Source organism: Halyomorpha halys, unplaced genomic scaffold (assembly GCF_000696795.3).
Source record: "Halyomorpha halys isolate HHAL.00 unplaced genomic scaffold, Hhal_1.1 Scaffold505.1, whole genome shotgun sequence".
NCBI lineage: Eukaryota > Metazoa > Arthropoda > Insecta > Hemiptera > Pentatomidae > Halyomorpha > Halyomorpha halys.
The window spans coordinates 889,256-916,072 of NW_027114634.1; the positions used below are offsets into that span (position 1 = coordinate 889,256).

The following is a 26,817-nucleotide window of genomic DNA, read 5'->3' on the forward strand; positions in this document are numbered from 1 at the left end:
ATAATAATATTGGAAATAAAGTCTTAGAATTAAGTATAACTGTATAAATATTTTGTATAAACAAGCAAAAATAAATATCTGAATACAATATGTGAACTGGTTTATTATTTCAAATATATAACATTGGATTGATTTTTATACTGAAAAATAGACAGATGACATCTAACCGTCTCAGTGTGCACACACATATCGTCTCCATTGTCACCATTGTGAATGGTGTGCTCTTTTACTATGATGCTTATTGAAATCCTGCCACTAAGTCATAACCCGACTGAAACTGAGAAGCTCGTTTTAATTTAGAGGTTCGCCTGTACCTGTAAGGACACCTTATTCAACGCATTCGTAGCTCACCGCGTAGTCCAAATGTTGGATATTGCAAACTGCAGGACTCTGCAACTAAAGGACTTCAACCGGCGGAACTAGTGAAGCACCAGTTATTGCGGATCCCACTTGCATAGATGGAAACCAGAGATCAAACTAGTTCTCCTTAACCCCGTCAGTGTCAATTTAAAATTTTTAACAAATTTTAGGCGGACGGTATGTTGCGGCCAACATATGGCCCACAAATCGATTATTGGAACATGTGATTTTTATTAAGTCGAAAACACAAAGCAACTACTATCTGTTGTTTATTATACTGAAAAATAGACAGATGACATCTAACCGTCTCAGTATGCACACACACATCGTCTCCTCACTTCAGACTCGCAGTTGCCAGCATCCTGGCCATCTTCGTCATCTACATCATTTTAGCCACGGCGGGCGGACTACTTAGACTCATCCTCCAAGAGGACAAGGCGGCCGGACGTACGTCGATCTACCTTCACCAGAACATCCACTTAGGACAACCACCACAACCAGGGCCCCATTAATCACCGGTGATATAAGACCTTTTTTCTCTTTTGTTCAATGCATTTAATTTTGTAATAGTTTTAAGCTTTCCCTTTTTTTCTCTTTTGTTCAGTTCATTTAATTTTGTAATAGTTTTAAGCTTTCTCTTTTTTTTCTCTTTTGTTCAATTCATAATACAAAAATAACAAAATTCGACTATTCTTGTCTTTTCACGGTTGGGCTAGTAAAGGTTCCTTTTGAACCCCTACCCGCCGAAACACTACCGAAAGAATAACAATTTGCATGATATTTACCAAGATAAATTCGCAAAATGATGACTTCTGGTTATTTTGGAAAAACTATATCTCGGGAATTATTGCACATTAGAGCTCAAATGGCAATTCGTTAAATGCATTATAAAGTAGTTTATAATAATATTTCTACTACCTGTTTTTGTTTACTCCATATACTGGCATAAAGGGGAGTTAGCCTACAGGTAACCAACCCATTTTAGTCAGAGTGCATATTCCGTCTGACTGCCACAAAATAAAATTCGATCGGCCCAGGCCGGAATCGGACTTCTGCTGTCGCAGACATGAGGTTTCTAAGGTGACGCCTCAACTCCCTTAGCTACCAAGGTCCCCGATGTTTTATCTACTTTTTTTAAACTCCTTACAGGGTCATTACTGACAAATGAGGCTCATCCTAGAGGTAACCGACCTCTTCTAACCAGAGAGAAAAGGTTGACGGTAAACATTTACCCCATCAAAATGGAATGAACGGTTCGATTGATAATGGTCGTACCAAATTTGTCTCAGTTTGTCTATGGAAACACACTTGTTATTTGTTATTTAAAACATACACCTCGAGAAAAAATTTTTGAGTCTGTTAATTTTTTTTTATTTGCTTCAAAAAATACAAAGCTTCCTAATCTCTGGAAGGAAGCAAAACCATGTACATCTAACATCATAATTTAGTTATACTAACCTCTAATATATATTCATACTACATTAATTTGTTTTAGTAAGTCTTATCAACTACTTAATTTACTGGATTACAGATTTCAACCAGAGTTGGGCAAAAAGTATTCAAATGACGAGAGACGAATAAATTTCATTCGAAGTTTGTATTAGATTGCCGAGAGGAATACATTTTCATTCGAATAAAAATACGACTAAACAATCCAAATACTTTTGTATTTGAATATTTGAAATATTATTTCAATCAAATAAAAAATAGTCGAATAAACAATCTGTTGAATACAATAATATTCGGATAACAATTAGATTTTTTTTTTCGTTTATTTTTAACCATTTTTAATTTCTAACGTATGAGGGTCTCATTACACATTTTCAGACGAGCGGAACACGAAAATGCTATCGATTTATTTAAATTTTCTGTTGCTGATTTATTGGATTCCTCTTATATGTTTATTAAGACGCAGCAAAAGAAAATGCTATCGATTTTATGATCGCCCGCTCGCGAATCGATTTATTATAATTTTTCCGATCTCAAACATATTAGTGTCCTTTTGAATTTTTTAAGATGCAGAAAACATACAAATGGCTTAATATGTATATAAAAGGACCCTAATATAAGAAGGAACCCATGTAAAGTAAATATAAATCGATGCGCGATTTTAAAATTAATAAATTAATTAATTTTCTGCATCTCTTAAAATATATAAAGGGACCTTAGTACGTTGCAATCTGAAAAGGTAAAGTAAATCGATACGCAATCTTAAAATCGATAGCATTTTCCTATTCTGCTTCTTAAGAAACATATAATTGTCCCCTTTAAGAGGACCCTAAGAAAAGAAACCCTATATATTAGAGATCATTAAAGTTAAAATTAATCTATACCCGATCATAAAATATATGTGGCCATAGGCCTGTAAGTCAAAAAATGTCGTCTTTACGAGTATACGAATACAAATGTGTTTGGATCATTAAATTTTTTAGAATAAGAGATTATTCGTTCGTAAGATTAATGAATACAAAAGTATTTAAATGGTTATTCAAATTGTTTTGCTCGAATAATTGATTATTCGTGTAAAATAATGATGAATACAAAAGTATTCGGATGGGTAATCATATGTTTATATGTTTTTGTAGGAATAATTGATTATTCGAGTAGAAAAGTCACGAATAAAAAAGTATTCGGATGGTTAATCATATGTTTTTGTACAAATAATTGATTATTCGATTAGAAAATTTACAAATACAAAAGTATTCGTCTCTCGTCTATCGAATAATAATTGCCCAACTCTGGTTGCAACGACTGCATTATAACATGGAGGTAAGAATTTTTGAAATATTCCAATTTATGTTTATTAAAGTGGTTATTTCTAAATATTATATAAAAGATTTATTTCTATTGTAATGTTGGTAAATGAGAAAAAAATTAAATAATGAATTACTAATTAACTTAATGAGAAAGATAACATGAAAGCAATGGTGATGTGATTTAATATTGAAAATAAATACCAGCTGACATGAAAGGGTTTACAGAAGGAGTAAGGTTATTCTTAGTTTTTGTGTGTCCTGTTTAGTTGATTTATGATTTTGAGGTACTTACTGGTTTGTTCATTGTTATAAATATTTTTTATACCATTGTTATATGTTTTTATTTTTCTTGCATACCTCAAATGTAAAGGCATGTGGAAGATCCCTGGAAACATTTTATTATTCCAGGTAATGATTTATTTAGTTTGTGTGCTACAGTAGTTTTCTGTTACCTGATAGATTTTTTTATTTTTTTTTTAAGGGAACGTGAGTTTTGACAGGGTCAAAACTCATCCCTTGTATGGAGTTCAAACAACTAGTTAAGAGAAGAAGTGGTAACAAACTTTTATATTGGACTAATATGGATATGATGTTCGAAGCTTATCTTGCTCATGAATCGGGTCATCTAGAAGATGATATTCCCCAGACAAGAGAACCAGTATGGATTCTTGGCAAAAGATATAGTGCTATACATGGTAAGATGTTCTCTTATACATTCTATCCACATTTTCTAATTTATTGTAAGCATAATTAAGTTACTTCATATATTATCATATATTTGTTTTACTATGTCTTGGGCTTCAGGTTCAAATCTTGTTATGCAATATAAACCTGATAGTTTCTAGTTATTCTAACTATATTAGCAAAGTTTATAAATATTTACCTATTTATATTTGTCTATATTAGCTTTATTAACATGCATTACTATTATAGTTAAAATGTGAAGGTATTTTGTATCTATAGGTACACATTGATGTTACACATGTATTAAAATGTTGTTTTCCATTTACTCTCCCTCAAGAAAATATTTAATATTAGGATTTTAGGAGCTCTTTAGAAGTTGAGATTATTTATTTAAATTTTTCTATCTTACTAGTAGTTCATTCTTAATATTTTTTCAGTTGTTTAATGTTTCTTTTTTTCTGGTTAATCATGATGATTTTAAGAATTTCTAACATGGAGCAGTAATAATTTATTAATATGGAATTATTGAATATTTATTGATGAAAAGTTTTCCAATTCACTTTTTACCAGTATTCATAAGGGATTCTATTCATCCTTTACAATGGTTCAAACATGGATTTTTTTTATTTCATGTTATTTATTGTATTATTTATTCATGAATATTTTTTTTTGTTCTCAGATTTTGAAGCTATCCGAAGGGATATAAGATCCAGATTATGGTTTTCATATAGAAAAGGCTTTGTTGCTATTGGAGACTCAAGTTATACTACGGATAAAGGATGGGGATGCATGTTGCGTTGTGGACAAATGCTTATAGCTCAAGCTTTAATAAATTTACACTTAGGTATTATCATTTCATTAAATCTGTAACAATTACAATTTTCATTATTATATTTCCACTTTTATATCCTTATTTATATTTGATACCAATCAGTCACTATTTCTTTGTCATTCTGTTTCAAATAAAAAAAATGTTATTGACATCCACCACCATTCATTATCTGTAAATTGCCATTTATTTTTTGTTTCTATAATGTTAGAAAATCAGAAAAATAAAACCAACCTGTTATGAGTCTCAAAATGGTCTTTCACAGACTCTCAAGGGCTTGATTTTAGTCTCTTTTTAGCTATATATTTGTTGCTAAATTCTGGTTTAAAAAATGATTTTTAAATTTTAAATAATCATAGTTATCTTCAGAATATATTGAGTTATAAAAATAATCGATGATAGTTGTATTGTGTTCTATATTGATATGTTTGTGCTAAACAAAAAAAAAAAAAATCCTGTCAGGTAAATAATTTATATTATATATATTGTATGTGATTTCAGGGCGTGATTGGGAATGGACACCATCTTGTCATGATGTGCGCTATCTGAGACTGCTTAAAATGTTTGAAGATCGTCGGTCAGCTCCATATTCCATACATCAAATTGCACTTATGGGTGCTTCTGAAGGAAAACAAGTCGGAGATTGGTTTGGACCAAACACTGTTGCTCAAGTCCTAAAGTATATAAACTTTTTTTTTTAAAGAATCAGGGTTTAGTGTTTATAAATACTTTAATTTTATCAAACTTTTTTTTTTTCAGAAAATTGTCTGCATACGATGAATGGAGTAACTTGGCTGTTCATGTAGCTCTTGATAACACTATTGTTGTCAATGAAATACGTAAGTAATGAATCAGTCAATCTGAATTGTTAATTTTAAATAATAATATATACTTTTTCATCTTAAAATCTATACTTTGTGTTAAAGTAATTGTAGTTTTAGACAAGTTATAATTTATTATATAATTTTGATTATTGTTTTCTGAACTACTCTGCCTACTTAACAAATTCTATCCACTGCTTTTCCTTCAACATACACAAACACAATTTACTTGACACACTTGTATTTTAAAAATAATTCATCAGGTTTTAGGTACATTAGTGAATTAATGTAAAAATGGTCCAGTATTAATTCCATCAACTACCTACTACCACTTTTACATGCACAAACATATTTTCATTGACAAACTATATTCCTTCCTATAGATTTTATTTTGGAACAACAAATCATTGAACTTGAATTGTAGGTGATGATAGGTGAAGTATCTAATAGAAATGAAGAAGCTATGAGAAGAATGTAGCAAGCATGTTTATTATAATTTATATTGGCTAATCTCCTAATATCATTATTTGGAAAAGTTTTATTTTTCATTAATAATTTTATTCACTATGTTTTCATGTAAAGCATGCCAATTCTAGTTATTTCAATTTAAATAATTTGTACTTTCAAAATTTTTATGATTCCTGGTTGTTGAACAGTAAAGTAACCAATATTTTATTTATTTTCCAAATTTGAGTTTATTGAAGCTATTATTTACTGTGATTTAATATTTATTTTTATTTTTAGATTTATTTAAGTGTTTATTTATCTTAACTTTTTTCTTTTTTAGGCAACTTATGTACACAAGAAAGGAGAGGAGGTGTCAGAGGAAGGGAATGGAAACCTTTAGCTCTAATTATTCCTCTGAGATTAGGAATTAACGAAATCAATGCTGTGTACATTAATAGTCTGAAGGTAAGATAAAGAAAAAAAATGAGAAGTCTTTTCTAATACTTGATAAATAAAGTAAGAATTGATTCTTGATAAATGGTTTTACTATGAGATGGTGTGTCAGCGTCATGTTTAACTGTCTGGGTTTTCTCTCTACTCAAATATGGGCACAACTGCAATTTTAGTGTCCTGCTGTACCCTAGGAAGGTTTCCTCACCAAATAGTCAATCCTTTGAGGAAATAGAAGATTATTACTCATCAATGAGTCACTAACAGACCCAAATCTGTACTCAGGAGGTAAAGCCTAGAGCATTACTCATTGAACCACACTGTTCCCAAAATTAAATTTTAAAAAATATAAGTTTTCACTTTTCATTTTATCATTCATAGAAACAGAATTACTTTTTTATGTTTCCTTTGATTGCATCATTTGCTTACCCTTTTTATAAAACAAACAGATCGAATTAATTATTACCTGTTATTATGGTTAAATCAGCATGCTGTCATTAGTCTGACACAAATCGACCTGAAGTAGATGTTACAGACTGGATATTTATCAAAATTACTAAATATAACTAGTGTAAAGAATATATAAGATAGTCCAGGTTGGACAGTGATTTAAACATTGTACAATAACAAAAAAAGTAGGCCTGAAGATAACGTAAATAGCCAAAAGAGTAAAAAAAGAAATATTGGTGAAAGTGAGTTTGATGCTTTATTTTAGTAAAAATCATCTTATATAATATTTTTAATATACAATAATTTATTCTATTTATAAATATAAATTACAGTAAAACCTAGGTTATCCAGTTTCCAATCGGCTACACTTATAGTCTGTTTGGTATAACTTGATTCTTGGATGCCAGCCATAAACATTCACTGTTTTCCACTGTTTGCAATCCTACTTTTCTCGATCCACAATTTGCACCACAACCTTTCTTGCAGTAGCATAAGTCTGTGATTACGTTTTTGTGCTGATGGCTGGATTGTCATCTGCTCCAGGTACTTACTTTTATAATTTCCATCCTTGATCTTCAGGCTGCTAATTCCTTATCAAGTTTGCTTGATATTTAGTAGTACCATTAACTATTTGCACTTGAACTGTTGTTCAATGGATGATAACTTGCACAAGTTAATCTGTCACATGGGACCTGGCCGTTTTATATATTTTGTGAAATGAAACTTTTTAGTTAGCATTTAGGAAGTCAAAATAAGAATTGATACAAAGTTTAAGCCTCATCTCTTTCATTCCATTGTAAGGCTTAGCCTTTTTCATTCACCTTGACTGGATGATAAGCTAATTCCAGGAAAGAAAGAAGTTATTTATTTAGAACTTTGAAAATAGAATGAATATAACATTGTTAAGATAACATGATTTAAATGATGTAGAATCTTTTGCTATGAATTTTTTATTATATGGAAAATTATTTGAATAATGATGATTTTTATAAATTTACAGACTTGCTTCACAATGCGACAAAGCATTGGTGTTATTGGAGGAAAACCGAATCATGCTCTCTATTTCATTGGCTGTGTTGGAAATGATGTGATATTTCTTGATCCACACACTACGCAGAATATAGGCTTCGTTGAAAGAAAAGAAGTGGATCATGAACGCAAAATAGATGCTTCTTACCACCTTTCCCAAGCTTCCCGAAGTCATATTCTTCATATGGATCCTTCTATTGCTGTTGTAAGTTTCTCTATAATCATTATTTTTTATAAATTTTATGTTCAACATTGTTGTTAAGTATGAAAGGAAGATGGTCTGGGTGTGGTCAAAAGAACTCAAATAGTAATAAAATTATTTATTATAAGCCAACATTTTGCTCCACTTTGCAGAGCTTCCTTAGGGCTAAAAGTGATGCAAACAGCTAAAACAATGTTACAAAGTGAGAGAATAAATTTTAGCCTTACCTTAGTTAACTTTTATTTTTGTTATCTCTTCTCTTACATTATTTTCGTTGTTTGTATATTATTTAGCCCTGAGGAAGCCCTGAAATATGGGGCGAAACATTGGTTCATAATAAATAGTTTTATTATTACTTGAGTTCTTTTAACCGCTCTCAGACCCTCTTCCTTTTATATACTAAACATAGTCAATTAACAGTCTTACTATTTTCATTAAATGTGCTTATTAATTTTTTTTTCAGGGATTTTTTTGCAAAACTGAAAATGATTTTGATTCTCTTTGTCATGATATAAAGGAGAGGTTTATGTTGGAGAAACAACCACTCTTTGAATTAGTTGAAAACCGACATGTTCCTAAAGGTTTGTATACTCGAATAAATTTCAATAATTTATTAATCATTTAAATTAAATGTTAAAATATAATTTTAAAGATACTGGTACGAGTGGGGCAACAAGTGGTAAGTAGTCCTTTTTATAATAAAAAATGTAATATAATTTTAAGTTTAAAAGTTAAATATATTTTGCAGAATGAGATAATTATGAGAACATTTTGAGTTTCAAGAAACTCAAATTGTACTGTACTCTACTGCTACCGAGATATGAAATTTCTAATCCTTAGCTGTTAATTAATAGTTTTTTGTTTGTTTTTTTTTCAACTTTTAGCTCAGTGGTGTTTAGGAATATTATCAGTATTTATTTTAGTCTTTGTTACTTTAAAAATATTATATATTAACGATTATGTTTTATAAATAACTTATGTAGAAAAATGTTTTTAGGTCAACGAAGTAGGCAGTTTGATGATTCAGACGAAGACTTTGAACTCCTGGGTTAACCATTTGGGAAGATTTTATCCTTGTAAAATGTTATTAAAATACATTGGTGCACACAATTAACCCACCACTTCGAAATTGGTTTATTAAAGTAATTTCTAGTTTCTTGATTTAATTTAGGGTCTTTTAAAAAAAAGGCAAATTATGTTATAATTAAATTGTTTTTTTATAAACATATTGATTCATAGTAATTGATTCAATTATTAACCAAATATTTTTCTATGAACAAATATTGAAAATGTTTTTTTAAAGAACACAATTCCTGAACTGCTGAACAATACAGTCTCAACAAAAATTATATTTGTAGGTAGTTTATACTAATTTCTCAGGACAAATTATGGTGGTTAATCACCTTTACATGCCATTAAAGAGCTCCTGTAGTATATTGTCCACAGTGACAGTGAAGGTAGTAGACTTTTGCTGGTACTGCCCACCATAGTGGCTAGGAGTGATTGCTAACCGTCAAGTCCACCTGTTATACTTGTGTATTTTCTTTGAAACTGCCCACTGTGCAGCCCGCTCCTTGAGCCTCTTACCTGTATTAGTTCCAAGTATTTAAACCACAATTTTAGGTATAAATTTTATGGTTTTCATTTACATCTCAAGGGTAGAAATAAGCATGGTGGTGGAGTTGCGATCTGATTTAATTAATACACGCCAGGTATTATAGCTTCAATAAGGCGAATAATAATGATAAGGAGAATCTCAGTGTAAAATAACCATTAATTGGCTAAGAATTTTTTATTTGATCAGGGAGTAGCATATATTATGTTTGTCAATAAACTATGTTTCATCACCAGCTCGCTTGTATAACAAATGTGAAAAATTACATTTTTTTTATTTCACTAGTTTTTTTAATTTAACTACAAGTATTTTGGGAAAATAAAGTCATACATACAAATCTCAGACTAAGAGAAGTAAAATCATCCAGATAATATAAATTATTTCCAGTGGAAAATAAAACATTTTTCTTTTTAGTTTAGTTAGTTACTTAGTTTTCTTTTTGGTTAGTTAGTTACTCTTGGTCTCCTGAGTTGCCATATAAAAAAAATCATATTTATCAATGTTTGGACTTGAGTGTTTATCTCAGATGAACGTTTCTGTTAAGTTTCAGTAATTTTGGCTAATATGATGAAAATAAAGTAAAGGAAATGTAGGAAGATAATCATTATCATCTAAAGTCTTCTCAGGCATGATAATATAAGCGTAACGTTATACTGCAAACCCATAGACTGGTTCAGGAGCAGTTAAGGTTGGGCTGCAAGGAAATGGATGTTTCTTGACTGCCCAACTGTATTGATGATATAGGGCCCATTAATATCCACTGAAACAGCAGTTAACTGCTTTTCTTTATGACAAATAGTACCAGCCAAAGTCTACAATAAATCCAGGAAAGGGATTTTGGTGCTGCTCATGTCACTTGCAATGAGATTAAGATTGTGGAGTGTCATCTCAAATCCGACCTCCATAAGGTATTCAACCATAATCCAAGTTCTGTATGGTAAGGCATCATAAGAATCTGTTTCCAGTATGGAGAGCAGATTAAAATATATGTCCCTCTAAAATATTCTTCCAGTACCTTTGAGTCAGGACCTACCCCACACGACCACCTATTATTTCTATAGAGGCACTGAAACCAATGCTTTTCCATTATGTTATTGGGCCTCCTTGGCCACAATGTCTTGTGGGCATATTATTATTGAAATAATTTTTTTATGAGTTCTGATGGTTGTTGATGGGTGCTAAGTGCATAGTTTTCCTTCAGTCAATATCTTTCTCATTATAAGACTAAAAATCAAAGCATTATGAAGTTGTCTTAAGAAATTTCTGGTCATTAATTAATTTTGACATTATAGTGACTTACAGACTTGAACAGATAATGAAGATGTTATTCATATCCTTTTTTGAACTCGACTAACACTGTCATCACTAACACTTCCAATCCTCTCTTCAAAATGCAGGGTGTAATTATGTCATAAATTGAGTGGTGTGTTGATTCTGTCCACCAGTGTTTAAAATATATTTTGAAGAAAGTGCCTGAGTTTAATGGAACTTATTTTGTGAAATTGTAAATAACATATTAAATCTGTATAATGTTTATTGTATATATGTAAGTATATGATATTTGGATAAGTGGGTAACTTAATTAACCAAGTCATATTAAGAATTTTTAATGAAAAATAAATTGTATACATTTCCTCGATTAAATTAGGAACAAAAACAAGCAAAAACAAACAGAATTTTGGCACAAAAGGTAATTGACAAAAAACTTTTATATCTTATTACTAGTGATATTTTCTTCTTAAATAGAAAATCATATAGCTTTCTGATATTTAATAATATTGTCTTGAAAATATTTTAGTATGATCAATAAGATAATTAATTTTTGTTTTATAGCAGTTGAAAGCAGTGACTGAAAACACTTGCCATATTGTTGGACACTTAATCTCTTTTAATGGATAACTATTATGTATTTATTGAATAGCATACTTTAGAGCCACTTTTTGTATTATAAAGTTAAGTTGCATCTTTGTTTTATGATTTGACACTGTAAATATGAACTATTATATTAGATAAACTTTAGAACAATTTTGGAAAAATACAATGGATAATGTGAATTATTTATATATACATAAATGAAGATGTTTGATCTTAATTTCCTACAGATGATTAAATTCAAACTTGTATATATTAATGTTATAATAAAGTATCAACAAGATAGCAGTTATAATGTATCTCACTAAAATAACAACAAATGCCTTAATTTCTTTTTAAATGTACATTGTATTCCAATAAAGGTTTTAATCATGAATACATAAATCTTTTCTATATTACATATTAACAATTCTATATATAGATAAAAATGGATAATACAGAAGTGTATATTATAATCGATGGCTTTTCAGTAAAAAGAATTTTTAATATTAATCGCCCTGAAGAATTAATACAGTTTAGCTTTTTTTATATTAAAGATAATGCCACAATATTTGCATAGTAAGTAATGTATATCTATTAAAAATCCACATCAAACATTTGCATAATTTTACCATTTTTGACTTGTTGACTGCCAAATTACTTTTCTGGACTTAGGTGCAAAAAGCCAAATAAATTTAACCATATTATATTACAGTTAGTAAATTGTAAAGATGAGTCGTAGTTGGGATTCTAGGCTATAATAAGTTAACTTGTTGGCAGTCAAGGTCTTGATTAGATATAATGAACTTTAAGTTCAGTTATGAACAAAAATAAATGTAATTACATCAAGTGGTCTTAGTATAGCGTGATCATTTTTCGCAGAAATCTAATGCTTTGTCTTAATTAACTAAAGCTTTACAGTTTTATTGATCCAAAATAAGAAGTACTTGTATTTTATATGAGTAAACTGATTGTGAGTTTCTATTACAATTGTAAGTGCTACAAACCCCTCCTTTTATATGAATACTAATAAGAGCTAAGACAAAAAGAATGAAAAAAAAAACATTAGTTACCTAACCATTTCAGATTCCAGTAAATGTATAAACAGTGTATGCTAATAAAAAAATTAACAACATAATTTTTATTTATCCTGTAGTAGCTACTGTTTAAAATCTGAAAATTCCAGTAAATGTATAAAGAGTATATGCTAATTAAAAAATTAACAACATAATTTTTATTTATCCTGTAGTAGCTACTGTTTAAAATCTGAAATTTTTCATAAATATTTGAAGCCAAATTACATATATATAAATATACCTGTAAAATCTTAAATATTGTAAATAGATATATACTTTAATAAATGTTAAATTCATAATGATATAGATAATAAATTTGAATTATCCATGTTACCATTCTATTTTATATACATTGAAAATGCTCATATCCTTCACTAGTTTTTAATAGCTTTGAATACAGATAGTTTATTTTTTCATCCTAGCCATTGGTAATTAAATCTTATAAAAGTGTTGTTAAGTTTAATAAAGTATTAAATAAATTTTAGTATCTATTTGTCATTTATAAAGTCTTTAATAATTGTGCTCAACTTATCCTGTAACTATGTATTATCACAAAGATCACAGCGATTTTAACTAGCATACGAGAACAGGTCAAAATAAGATGATGATATGGATATAATATAAGCCGATCCAAGTTAAATATTTTCTGTAGTATGAAAAATGAAGATTATTCTTAATTATCTTCTTTATTAAAAGAAAAACATTGAATTTTTCTCATAAATATTTAATAAAAGGAATATGGAATCTGGCAACCTTCCAGACAAAATATTTAGCTTAGTAAATTATGACTCCTCATCACACTAACATATTATAATAAAAACTTCACCTTATAATCATATTTAAGCTTAAAGAAATTGAATTATTTTTAAAAATAGCACAATATATCATTTTGATGTCATCTCCATACATATATTTTTAAAAAATATTAACGTATCTTTCTTGTTTTTTCATTAATGTATCTTTATTATTTTTCAATTACTTCTGAGCTTTCAAAATTCTATATACTAAGGAGTAAATGAATAATAAATAGGGTATTGTATACATTCCATAAAAAAAGTTATCAGGGCGATTTCCATGTTTGTATCTCAATAATAAAACAAATTCTGTGAACATTTATGACATCCAAGTCTAAACACATTCCTTCATTCCAGCAGCCTGGCACATAATCTTTAAAACCCGGCAATAATACAATACCTTTACCATTAATTTTTTAAGAGTTTTCAATATAATATTCCTCTTTTAGTAATAAAGAAATGTTTTATATAAGTCTTGCTACTAATAAAATTTAAAAAACTCCACATCTTATCAATGAATGAACATTTTTAAGGCATAAATTCAGTCTAAAAACTTGGAAATAAGATTAAAATCAATGATATAAATTGAAGTGTTGTCTGACATAATACTAACCAATAATACAATAAATAGTAAAAATACAGAAGTTAAAATTAGAATCACTATATTTCCTCACAACTAATATTGGATATAACAATGTCGTTGATTATCTGAAAAAAGAATAACCATAAAAAAATCATGGGCAGGAATAACATATATTAAAATTTTTAAACTGATTTTATCCCAACATTTTTGGCAATATTATCATTTTATTATAAACTATACTATTATTTAGGTTATAGTTCAATGTAATGAAATAAAAAACAATGTAATAAAATATTTTATATACAATGTTATTTCAGCCATGCTGTGATTCATATCAAAATAAAAAAAGACATAATCAACATAAACTATAAAATTGAGTGGTTCCTAGTCTAATTAATGAACAATTTACATAGAGTTAATTTTTTAATTAAAAACAACTTTTATAAATTATTCAATACTACATACTGAAAGTATCAAATTTAAAGTCAATAAATAACTTCAATTCAGCATAAGCACAATAATTTGGCCATATATTAATGTTAATAATTCATTAATTCATGTTACATTGTCAATGAATTTTTTGTTTTTAATTCAACAAATGCATTTGTAGGAAACATTAAAATCCTAAGAGTATTCTATGAACACACAAAGTAGTTTTATTATTTTTGTCAAAAAGTCAGTGATCAAACATAATTTTTCATATTACTCATTTAATTTCTAATATTATTTTTTATTTTTGGATCAAATGCAGAGATACCCATAAAAATGTACTCATTCATTGATATGTTATGACAAAGATATTCAAATATTAATTAAATGATGAAAAAAGATACCAGTTCTTAAAAGGAGCGTCATATTTTTCCGAATAAAAATACTGGACATTAAAAATATAAGTTTCATGTTCTTAACTAATCAAAAAATGATTTAATTAATTAATATATTTGACACAATGGAGACAAACAGTGATGTTTAAATATTTTAAAATGCTTTTCTTTTATCTAAAATTAAGTTGATAATGACCCACATGTATAACAGTACTTTATTGTTTGTAAATTTATTGATTTATACTTTTTACTTAGGGCCATTTATAGTCAGTTAAATTTATGACTAGAACCGTTATATTATCTAGTGATCCTCTATAATAAGACTGCAGTGTGATGGACTTGGCACCAAAGTGGGGTTCATGAAGACGTGTCCTACATAACAACATAACATAAATATATATAAAACATTAACATCCCTATTTAAAACAAAGTATAGAAATGTGTTTCATATTCCTGATTAAAATTTACAGCTGATGACTTACTAAATACATTTAAAAAAAACTACAAATATTGAATAATCAAGAGAAAAAGATTGGAAAATTTTTGTAAAACGTTCATAAAAGCCAAAAATTGCAAATATTGACAATGCAATAAGTCACTGTACACATACAATAAAATAATTGTATGACTTGATAGATTAGAACAAAATATGGAATTAGGCTAATTTCATCGAATATAGAAAACATCAGTTAATAGACAGAATATTAAACTATAGTAGAATTGTGGAAGGAAACCTATTGTAAAATTTATCACATTTACCACACCAGCCTATGTTGTTTGGAATAAAATTACACGAACTCTTCCAAAGGAACACCTGCTAAAAAATGTTTAAAATATGGACTTTGCCAAATAAGATTGGAGTAAAAAACAGTATATTTGAGGACATATTGGTTTCAGTTTTAGAAGATCCTTGAGCAAATCTTCTGACGAAAATAATAAAATTAATTCTTAAACTTTGAAATTATTCCATATGTCCATAGACAATTATGTGCCACCTAGTAAAAATGGTGAAGAAGCTTTACTGAGTCATTCACCCAACAAACATTTTTTTATATATAAATTAACTATATATTATAAAATAAAATAAATAAATTTAAATAATGAAAGTACAGAAAAATAAAAGAGAAAAACAACCTAACTTGGATATGTTACCTTATGTATGAAACAGCTTCCTCATTTGAAAATGTGTCCCATAAGCCATCAGAAGCCAGAACAATAAATTCAGGTTTATGGTCACCCAGCTCAAAAGTGAGTATATCAGGGTCAGCAATGACTAGTTTCCTATCCTTTAATGGATAATCTCCAAGTGCTCGAGATGTAGCCAGGATTCCAGCAACACGCCATACACCATTAAAACTAACACTGCCACCAGCCTCTTCAATTCGTTTTTTTTCTCGACTCTTCAAAACATAATGAAGAAGTTCGCAAATTTATGGAAATTAAATTTAAGATTAGAATATAGTATTACAGAAATATCTCAAAGAAAGTATGACTATAAATTAAGAATAAAATGGCATATAAAAAAAAAAGGTTCTAAAAAAAAGAAGAAGGGGTTTATAACTTTATTAAATGCTTCAGAAGTTTAATGAGTAAATATTATAAACTATTGAAAAGAAAACAAACAAAAATTGTTGAGACAATTTTTACAACATAACTTTCAAAATTATATACCATAAAAAGAAGAAATTATGGAAAAAAAAACAACAACATTATTTTGCAATGGATAATTATTTAAACTGACTATTAATTACATCAGTAATTAACATTCAAAGTGTTTCAGAATCACCATACCCAGAAAAATTATTTCTAAACAATTTTTTTTTTTTTAATTTGAAAACTAATAGTGATGGACATTAATACAGTGATTTTTAAGTAACTAGGAATATCAAAATATAAAAAAATAATAAATGTTAATTTTTTTTTTTAATTTACAAGATCCTAACATAAATATAACAGGTGATAGTCAGAGAGCAGTAAAGGAATAATTTTATATTGTCTTTTATGTAATGTCATTATATTTTATCTTTCTATACTATATAGAAAGATAAAATATAATCTATGAAATATATGTATATATAGTTGACCGTAAAAATTGATATATAAGAAGATGGTCAGGGTTGTAGTCAAAAGAGAAACAAAAATAGTTTACAACTATTTATTTTCCACCCCACTTTGCAGGGCTTCATGAGGGCTAAAAAGATACAAAATGATACAATGATAAGAATAAAAATAAAAAATATTCTTATCATTGTATCATTTTGTATCTTTTTAGCCCTCATGAAGCCCTGCAAAGTGGGGCGAAACGTCGGAAAATAAATAGTAGTAAACTATTTTTGTTTCTCTTTTGACCGCAACCCTGACCATCTTCTTATATAATCTATGAAATATTTGTTATATATATTATATATCTATTTAAATATTTGGATAGAAAAATCTAACATTTTTTATATTTGATATTGATAGACCTGAAGAAAGCCCACAAATACAAACTATGTAGAAATGACAGCATATATTAATAAGTCATAGTCAATTGTTGACCGTAGATTCGATGTGAGGAGAAGATGGAGGGGTGCAGTCAGTAATGATAATTATATGATAACTACTTAATTTAAACCGATGTTTTGACCTGAATTTCAGGCTTCTTACTTATTTGTTTATCATAACTGGCCACATTCCCTCCTAACCATCTTCTTCCCATGTTGGTCATTTAATATGCTTTGTTTCCCTCTGATCTTTCCCCCAACCATCATTCACTGGCTTTAATATATTAATTTAATTTAAAGATTTGGAATGATTTTATCAAACATTTTAGAAGGAATCATTGTTGTTTTAAAAGATCTAAAAAAACCTAGTCTGCAATAGAAGATGTTTAAATATTAAAAATAAATAATAACTGGATTAAAATGATTTACTACCATTAAACGTTTATCTTCACTTTTTACTGTGAACTAATAGTCTTTTTCAAAACATAAAAATATAACATACAGATCTACGTGCAATGAAAATTCATTGTTCCTTTCAAGTTTGTTAATATTTCAAAATTTCTTTCCTTTTAATTTTTCAAGTAATCATTATTGCAATTATTTTATACCATTATTATTTCCTAATTCTCTAATTTATTTAAAAATATCTTTGTTATAAATAGATATATTCGTTTACAAATTGGTTTTTATACCTTAATTAATTCTCACATAAATGAAAAAAAAATTCCATAAAAAATTAAAACAAATGAGAAATTGCAGATCCATATGAATTATGTTCATATCCCATTATGTCAGAAAAAAAATCTTTGATCCGGAAAATAACTTGAATGAAATTCATTTTGTAGTAAACAAACTTCAAAGCTGTTAAAATCAGTGAAAAAATAGGATATGATAATTTTATACAATGACCTCTTGCAAAAAAAATAAAAATTAATGATTCATGGAAATAATGAACTTTGTCAGAAAATGGGTAGACTATAAAGTATTTCGTTCTGGAGTTCCTAAAATATATTAATAAGCTGTGATGCATTTATGACATTAACTTAAGACTTTTTCAGAGCTTAAATAAGCAAAGGGAAAGTTAAATTTATTCATAAAAAACATTTTAAGAGATTAAATATGATTTCATGAAGAACAAATTGAATGTAAAGTAGTAACATTTTACTCACCTGTTGAGGTTTATGATCGAAAGACAATGGTATAGCTTTTCCTTTAGAATTACACATCACACCCCTTGAATCCCCAACATTAGCAACTATCAACTTTGAACCTTCCATAACAGCAATAAGAGCTGTGGTTCCTGTAATATAATATCAAGATTTCATTTCTAACTCAAATACTTGGTTTACCAATAATCATTTTAAAAAATAGTGAATGGTTCAATAACATCATCTTACTATCATGGAAACCAATAAGGTCCACAAAAGCAATTGCTGCAACAATGGTAGCAGTACCCTTAAAGTTTCTTGGATGATCAACATTCAAATGTTTGTAGTCCTTCTCAAACATATTTCCAATTCCTTTACTACATTTCTACAGATGAGAAAATATTATAATTTCAGGCAGTATTAATAGCGCATGTACTCTAACAATGTCACAGCTCTCCAATCAAGCACGGCACAAAGCTTTATTCCAAAGTCAATTCTACCAAAAACCCATTACTGAGGATAGGTATAGCTAATGATTTATTTTAGACCAGATATATCAATTCCCACAGCAAGTCCTTTTCTACCAATGAAATTTGAGTTTGGTAGCAAATTAGCAGGACATGTTTGCCACCAATATTTTTTATCAAATTTAATACCTTTGAAAAGAACTAGATCATTATATATTTACTTGCCAATAAATATGTAAATAAAATGGCTGGATTTAATTTTAATACTATATTGTTGAACAACGTAGCTCAGAATTTTCCTGAAAATTTCTTACAATTTTTATATAAACATTGCCATTTGTTGGATGTACTATAAAATTTCATTTTATGCCCTTCACTAAACTAAACTTTTTATATAGAATTCCTTTTGATATTAAAAATAACTGGACACTTCTTTTAATTTTTCATATAGCTCAAATAATGCTTTTTTCTCATGGTTACATTAACGTATAAACATATAATCTCAGAATCTAATGTTAATAATCACTAACAATCATTGTAATTACTGAAGAATAACTGGTATACCTGTTCTATAAAAGCCCATTTATAATGTATTCCTATGGTGGTTTATTTAAGAGAGTAACATTATTTCAACATTAATTATACAAAGTAATTATATTATTTATTATTGTAACTATATTTATTGAAATTATTAAGTTACATGTGTAGTAATATAATACCAAAATCGATAACAAGCAATTACCTGCAACATCCATATTTTTTTTGGCAGCTTCCACAAGTAACCTATCCACAGCTAGAACTTCATCAGTTAAAAGGCGACCATAGTTAATGGAACTATTACCTTCGATGTAACTTGTTAACTCAGGAGCAGGATATTGAACAACAGGTGTTCTAGAAGGTTTAACTTCCCTTGTAATAGTGCGAGAATATGATTCTAATTTTTCAAGAAGTAATGGATCATTTAAACCACCAGCTCTTTTTATGGCTTCTTCAGCATCAGTACTACCTCTTTTTATACTAGACTTTCTTTCTAGAATCACACTTTTCCGCACAGTAGGTTTTGGAGAAGGGGGAGGTTTACCGAGTACTGGTTTCTCAAATGAACCACTTCCAATTAATTTTTTAAGTTCTTTTACTTTTTTACTGAGATTTTCAACCAAGTGATCATGAGCATAATTTGCCGCAAACTACAAATAAAATAAAATTAGTAGACAAGAATAAAAAACAATCAAATTAATATGGAAGTTGTATTTTTTTCAACTTAATAGTATGCATGGTAAAGAGAGTTCAAAATGCCTTAAGCAAGCAAATTCATTTAAAAAACAAAACAAAGTAATACCATTATATCCAGGATTTAAAAGGTATTGATAAGATGTAATGATAACTTATCATTAGAACTATATAGATGAAAAACAATATATTTCTTACATCACCACCGTGGCCATCAAAAACTGCAAACAGAGATACACCAGTTCCATTAATATTTTTGTTAATGATAAAGCGATCTTCCATTTTAGGTCTTCTACCTTGTACAGCATAAACAGCAACTGAATCTTCCCTTAAATCCCAACTAGAACTTTCAACATCAGCATTAAAGAATTGTGATTTATGGATTCTAGATTGAGCAGAACGACTTAAAGATAACCGAAGTTTATTCACCAAACTACGACTCCAAACTTCCACTGCTTGAATATAGACAAACACAATGATCATTAATAAACCTATAAGTAAAACTTCAGGTTTGATAATGTATAATCTTAACAATCTCCAGAAATGGTTCAGGTGGGATGAATTAAGGGGTAGACCCACCACAAATTTAGATAGTAACTTCATATGTATAATAAATGATTGATAGAATATTCGATCTTCTAACTCATCTTCCATTATGATTTCGTTTAGAGCATATTCTGGTTTACAGTTCTTGTGATACTTATCAACCTGATTCCGTACTAACCTGCATCAAAAAACAAACTGAAAAAATCTTAAAACCAAATAATACTAATGTAGAAGTAGGTATTGATGGAAGTTATATCACTGCACTTTAAACACAAAATATGTGTTCAATTATATACTACTATTTAAAATGATCATTCTGTAAATAAATAAACTCTGCAACGGCAAACAGCTGATGAGGCAAGTTGTCCTTGTAAAGTTTATAACTTGTAAACATGGTAGGTTATAATAGCATAGACTTCGTACAAATACTGCCACTCTAAAAAAATAATGAGTGAAAGGAAATTTTCAAGAAGTTTAGTGAAGCCAGGGATGGCAGCTCAACTTAGAGAAACTGTATCGCAAGTTGTAAGGGAAAGTACTGCTCAGGTAAAGACTGGAACCGCTAATTTTTATTTTAAATTCATGTTTCCTGAGGTATGTTGGAAGAGCGTATGGAGGGACATAAGTACCTCTTAAAACTTATAATTTTATCGTATTTAGTAATGTCCATTTGTTATTTACAATTAAATTGATTTAATTATTACTATTTCAAAAAATACACTCTTAAAGTTTTTTTAGTAAGTTTCTTATCATTTCAGGGTAACTATGATAAAATTGTAATTAAAATTCTTCTTATCTGGGTTGGCATACAATTATGTATTTTACATCTTTTAAGTTAATTTATTATTTATTGATATTTGGATTAATTTTTTTTAATGATAACCATGAAGGGTATGTTCTAAACTACTTTTTAGTGTTTTTGTCTACTTAAGTGCTAAAATGTACATTGTTTCAAAAAAATACCTCAGAGAATGCTTTTTAAACAAATATGGAAGATCATTTTTTTATGTTAAAAGAATACTACTGGAAAGTGTATGTCTGTAGTATATCCAACAAACATAATGTATCAGATCTTAAAAGTATACAACTTTAAATATATAATCGAAATGTATCAAACTCATAGTGTTCATTAAAGGACAGAATAGTACGTCCAGAGTTCAGCCTACCCTCTTGCTCGAGTTTTACTCACTAGAGGGTAGTAGTTTCCTGTAAAAAGAACACTGAATGGAATTTAAAAAACTAAGTCTTATATAATTTTGTAATAAATTGTAAGAAGTTTTAAAGAGAATAAATGGGGAAAAAAAATTATAGTGATACATAATGATGTGTCAAAGATGGTAAACAAAAAAAATATTATTTAAAAGTAGCTGATGAAATGAAAATTACATGTTAAAACAAAAATAAAGCTTCATTATATCTAACCAAAACATGATATTGATATTCATATTTTGTTACGTGTGATAAATCTATTTTTTGAAATTAGAATTTCATCATTAAGTCTTCTTACTTAGTTCAGGTCTTCTTTACAGTACTTTTTTTAAAATATTTAAATTCAAGCTTTCAGTACTGAAATTTTAAATTTTTTGTAACTTTTGGTTATCCCACATTAAAAATGATTTTTGGTTTGAATTTTAAGTCTTCCTACCCCATCAAGGTAACAACTATTGAGCAATGTTTTCCCCTTTTTATAAAAATGTTATTAAAACTATTTTTTCATTATTTTTTTAAATTGTAAAATTAATTTATTGAGTCTTATGAAAAATTGGTTTAAAAAATAATTATTAAATAAGTTATTTTTAAGAAGTTTATAATAAAATTATTTAAAATTTTAACAAAAAATATTTTAGCAATGAAAATAATATTAATGGCTTTATTGTTGACACTAAAGTAATGTAAATTTTAGTGAGAAATAATATAGAAATGAACAAAAATAAATAAAAATGAGATGTACAACAATAAGTATATATAAAAAAATAAATACCATAAAATATTTGATTAAAAATGAACAGGAGCCATTATAACAACTAAATATAGAAAAAATAGTTATGTAAGAAATAAAAAACAAAAATTGTACACACAAAAAGACAGAAAACTAAGGAAATAAAATGAAAATAATTAAAGATCAAGAAAAATAAATAAATAAAATTTTAAAAAATAATAATAATAAATTCTTACCTCTGTCTTGGTAACAAAGATATACGACCACCTCTAATCTTCTCCCTTAGAACAACTAGGATGCAAAAGAGGAGCTAGGAGTTTTAAAGAGCTTTTAGTAATGAATTCCTTCATTGCTGCACAGGTGTCTAGAAGCCAGCGAAACATTTTAATGGCTTGGATTGATGTACACTCTAGTTGGCTGCTCAAAATTTTGAATGTCTATGAGGTTCAAACTAAAGTAAGCATACTAGTCTCCTCTTTGATGGCATGCTGGGTGGCTAAGCTGAAAATAGGAGCGACCCATGGTAATAACTGGTACATGGATGATTTCAAACTATAAAAAAACAAAAAAAACAACAATTACAAAGTATGATTGAAATTGTATCATCCTTTACCAATGATATTAGTATGTCATTTGAATTTGATAATGCATGATGCTTCATGTGGTCAATGTCCAGGACCTGCTGATAAATGGAGGAGAGTGCATCAGGGAACTAGAAGCCAATGAACACTAAAAAGTATTAAATACTTAACTATCTGGAAAACAGAAAATCAAGACCATCAATACATGGGTCATACCTGCACTTAGCTACTGCTTTGGTATACTGCAGTGGTCAAATACCAGCCTACTATTGTAGGCTATTTATATCTATTTATTAATAGATCGTTTTGTGAGAACGACACTCATGCAAGAACAGGTCCACTATCCAATATCTTCCAAATCCACACTTTATTTATCCAGGAAAGAAGGAAGACGAGGACTCATAATTATCAAAGAAGCGTGCCCCAAGCAGGAGTCATTGCTACATCAATATTGCCATTAAAAAACCACAAGTGCTTATGTAGCAAGTGTTACAGGAGGATGCACAGTGCTAATGGGTTTGGAGAACTTCCATAGACGAAATAATAATGTGACAAACATAACAATGATATGAAAATTTTCCATAAGGTCTTAGTGGAGAAATTGAGCCAATTGGATGTAAGGATGCCATATTATAAGTATAATCCATGTAGGATACTACAAAAAGGCCTCATCAAGCTGTATTGGGACAAATTCGTTATAACTGACCATACAGTACACCATAATAGACCAGATATACTCCTCTTAAACTGGAAAGAAAGTATTGTCGATATTGCAATTACAAATGACAACATTAGCCCCTCTGTGGGGAAAAACTGAGGCAATATCAAGAATTGGGAGCCGAGCTAAAGTAGCTGTATCACTTAGAATCTGTAATGGTAATGCCAATTATAATATCTACAAATGACCTGATCCCGAAGTCAACATTGGCAGGAAGGGATGGACTCAAATTACCACTTCACTTAGTTAGAGAGGCTCAACAAGTGGTTCTTTTAGTTACAACAAGAATGATGCAGAAGTTTTTAAATATTTGAATAAATTTAAAACTGCAGGTGTTTGGACCATGCCCTCTCACCAGGTCTTAATCTGCGATTGTGAGGGGAAAAAAGTTATAATAACTTCATTGACTAGGAAAAATCAGTCAAATGGTTAAAGGCTGGAAAATTATTCTCCGAGACAGAAGGGTTTTTGATTGCCATTCAAGATCAGGTCATTGCCACCAGATCATATATCAAACATGTTTTAAAAAATGAAACAATACCGGTATAAGTATTGCATAAGTATAAATTATGCTCAGTAACGCTAGAATCATTGAAACTTATGAATGAGGCAATCATGCTGTTTTTCAATGTCAGGTGCTTTTTAAATATTGCTCGATTTAACTATCTTAAAGTCTCCTCTTCCCGTTTTAAGCTAATATTTCAAAAGTGATATAGGACTGTCGCTCTTCGGGGGTCTTAGCGGTGAAGGTGAAGGATCGATGGTGAAGGATTGCCTTTTTTGGTGTTATGATCTCCCCTTGTGAGATTGTGACATGCTGTGCATTGACCAACCTACTCGCTATAATTGTCTGTTTAAAAAGTCAGATAAGTAAGGCTGCTATGGAGGGCGGGAGTGGAGGGTTTCATGCCATTTTTCAATTTCAGGTGCTTTTTAAATATTGCTCGATTTAACTATCTTAAAATATCCTCTTCCCGTTTAAGTTTGGTGGATGTAGAGTGTTGGCTGGTACTGAATATCTCCAGAGGTACAACAATGGAAAGGTGTTACTACTACTTCAATCATAATATCCACCAATGGTCTCATCAACAGTGGCAGGTGCGAAGGGTTTGGGGGTGGCAATTGATGTGCTAAAAAGAGGCTCAACAGTTGGTTCTCTTAGACACAGCACATTTAGTGTAAAACTTTTTAAGTATTTGAAAAAAAAAGGAGAAATAAACAAAAATATGAAAGTGTGTGGGCTTCTGGTTCCCTACCTCAGATAATCAGATAATCAGATAATCAACCCGCAATAGCAAGAAAAACAGATGATTACAATAATAATAAATAACGAATCAGAACCACCAACCTGTCTGTTAAGAGACAGTAATAGAATAAGCAAAGGCGTTTGTGAAATAGATATACAGTGGGGGAAGAAGACGGTTAAAAAGGTTATATATTAGTGAAATAAAAGAAAAATATAAAAAATTATGATAATAATTATAACTATAAATATTTTATAATATAGAAAACATTAATAGAAATAAAATGATAGAATATTTAGAATTTTTTTTCTTCTCAGAATGATTGTTATGTTTTTAAAATTTATTTTCTTGAAAAAAAAGTTGGGGTAGTTAAGTAAGTTATCTAGACAGTAAAGTTGATCACTAGGACTATGGATTGTCTTACAGAAGAAAAATATACAGTAGGATTATTAAAATAAAAAAAATATAATTTCTGAATTAAATTATAAAGAATGGGTTTCATTTGAGATTTTAAGGTTTATATTTGAAATGAAGAGGATTCTTTGGCTTTTAATGGTTAAAATTTGAATTGAAAATAGTTTCAAATCAAAATAAAGCTGTACATGCTAATAAATTAAATGAAATTTACTACAGCCCATGTGTATATATGTTAAGTATTGATAGATAGATTATACATGCTTCTTTTTATTAGAATAATGTTTTTATTGTATATTTTCTTTTCAGAACAAAATTCATCATGTAGAACCACTTGATTTTGAAACATATATTTTAAAAAATAAAACTATATTACAAAATGATCCCCAACGAGAATTATTGCTTTATCCTTCTGATGATATATCTGTAAGTGTATATGTGATATTATTTTCCATTTATTTATACATTTTAATTATTAATTGTTTTTAATTTTTTTTTCTAGCAAGTTGTGCTTCCTAGAAAATTTCGAACGGTATCATCTAATATACCTCCTATCAATGATACACAAGATTGCTCTCTTTTTACCAAAGAATGTCTTAGGAATTATACTTCCAATTGGAATTTGATTTATTATAAGTATAGTGCCTATTCCGGTAGTTATTTAGAATTACCTAAGTGAGTATAATTATTATATTTTAATTTATAGTATTTGTTCTATTTTTATGAGCCTATAAACCATACTAACTTGATTTTATGTTGATAACTGAATAATTTACTATTCCTATATTGGGAATAGTCAATAGGGAGTTATACCTCTGTTTGGGTAATCTGCCTGACAGAGGTTGTTGAATCATACCAACTATTAGATAGTATTTAAATTTTCTCGTGCATATCTTAACCATTATATTAGTGTTTTTCACACAACATTGAAGCATTTTAGTACATGATGATTTACAATGATGACTGTTAATATTAACTGGCTGACAGGGGTAGAGCAGGGTGAAGGAAATGTCCTAGAACTTTTAACCAAATTTTTTTTTTGGTGATTCTTATTTAAAAAATATTGTGGAGGAAAGGGCCGGACTCTAGCAGATCCTGGCACTTCTCTCTACGTCACTGGTATTAAAAGCCAGTGGAGGATGAGTGAGGGAGCTAGCCATGGACGCTCAGGATTCGAGTGGAGATTCTGGACATTGCCAGAACTATTGATTGTATTAAATGAGTTTAAGTGTGTAAAAAATTACATAAATCAAAAGTCATTTCTTGTAAAGTAGTA

General features: G+C 28.9%; 3 protein-coding genes across 6 annotated transcripts in view; 2 read left to right on the forward strand and 1 right to left on the reverse strand.

Moving 5' to 3' along the window:
* Positions 1 to 3,300: 3,300 nt before the first annotated feature.
* LOC106683692 (cysteine protease ATG4B) lies at positions 3,301 to 9,147 on the forward strand. Of its 3 annotated transcripts, XM_014425320.3 has the most exons (10): positions 3,302 to 3,400; positions 3,487 to 3,524; positions 3,598 to 3,811; positions 4,480 to 4,644; positions 5,131 to 5,308; positions 5,389 to 5,468; positions 6,238 to 6,362; positions 7,798 to 8,031; positions 8,492 to 8,609; positions 9,026 to 9,147. In XM_014425320.3, the coding sequence occupies exons 3-10, from the start codon at positions 3,637 to 3,639 to the stop codon at positions 9,079 to 9,081; spliced, it is 1,131 nt and encodes a 376-aa protein (XP_014280806.1). In that variant the 5' UTR covers positions 3,302 to 3,400; positions 3,487 to 3,524; positions 3,598 to 3,636; the 3' UTR covers positions 9,082 to 9,147. The 3 variants fall into 3 exon arrangements, with proteins under 3 accessions (XP_014280807.1, XP_014280806.1, XP_014280805.1); XM_014425321.2 differs by lacking the exon at positions 3,487 to 3,524 and having other exon boundaries at positions 3,301 to 3,400; XM_014425319.3 differs by having other exon boundaries at positions 3,303 to 3,524.
* Positions 9,148 to 14,972: 5,825 nt separating this feature from the next.
* Positions 14,973 to 20,753, reverse strand: LOC106683673 (protein phosphatase 1L). Its single transcript, XM_014425290.3, has 5 exons — positions 20,298 to 20,753; positions 19,612 to 20,056; positions 18,424 to 18,554; positions 15,924 to 16,171; positions 14,973 to 15,143 (listed from the first exon to the last, which is right to left on the reverse strand). Exons 1-5 carry the CDS (start codon positions 20,751 to 20,753, stop codon positions 15,023 to 15,025), a joined length of 1,401 nt encoding a protein of 466 aa, XP_014280776.1. The 3' UTR covers positions 14,973 to 15,022.
* A 296-nt stretch (positions 20,754 to 21,049) lies between these two features.
* The window catches only part of Ziz (dedicator of cytokinesis protein Ziz), a 64,891-nt gene continuing 59,123 nt past the window's right edge, over positions 21,050 to 26,817 (forward strand). For both annotated transcript variants that reach the window (XM_014425288.3, XM_014425289.3), the window contains exons 1-3: positions 21,050 to 21,191; positions 25,851 to 25,967; positions 26,044 to 26,216. In XM_014425288.3, coding sequence (XP_014280774.1) covers positions 21,093 to 21,191; positions 25,851 to 25,967; positions 26,044 to 26,216 — 389 coding nt within the window. In that variant the 5' untranslated portion in view covers positions 21,050 to 21,092. The remainder of the gene's footprint in view (positions 21,192 to 25,850; positions 25,968 to 26,043; positions 26,217 to 26,817) is intronic.

Coding starts and splice junctions, on each gene's coding strand:
- LOC106683692 (XM_014425321.2), top strand. CDS start 3,637: ATGGAGTTCAAACAACTAGTTAAGAGAAGAAGTGGTAACAAACTTTTA. Junction 5,309..5,388: donor ACTGTTGCTCAAGTCCTAAA/GTATATAAACTT, acceptor TTTTTTTTTCAG/AAAATTGTCTGCATACGATG. Junction 6,363..7,797: donor TGTACATTAATAGTCTGAAG/GTAAGATAAAGA, acceptor ATAAATTTACAG/ACTTGCTTCACAATGCGACA.
- LOC106683673 (XM_014425290.3), bottom strand. CDS start 20,753: ATGGAAGATGAGTTAGAAGATCGAATATTCTATCAATCATTTATTATA. Junction 20,057..20,297: donor TTGATGGCCACGGTGGTGAT/GTAAGAAATATA, acceptor TTTTATTTGTAG/TTTGCGGCAAATTATGCTCA. Junction 18,555..19,611: donor AAAAAATATGGATGTTGCAG/GTAATTGCTTGT, acceptor ATTATATTACAG/GAACCACAGCTCTTATTGCT.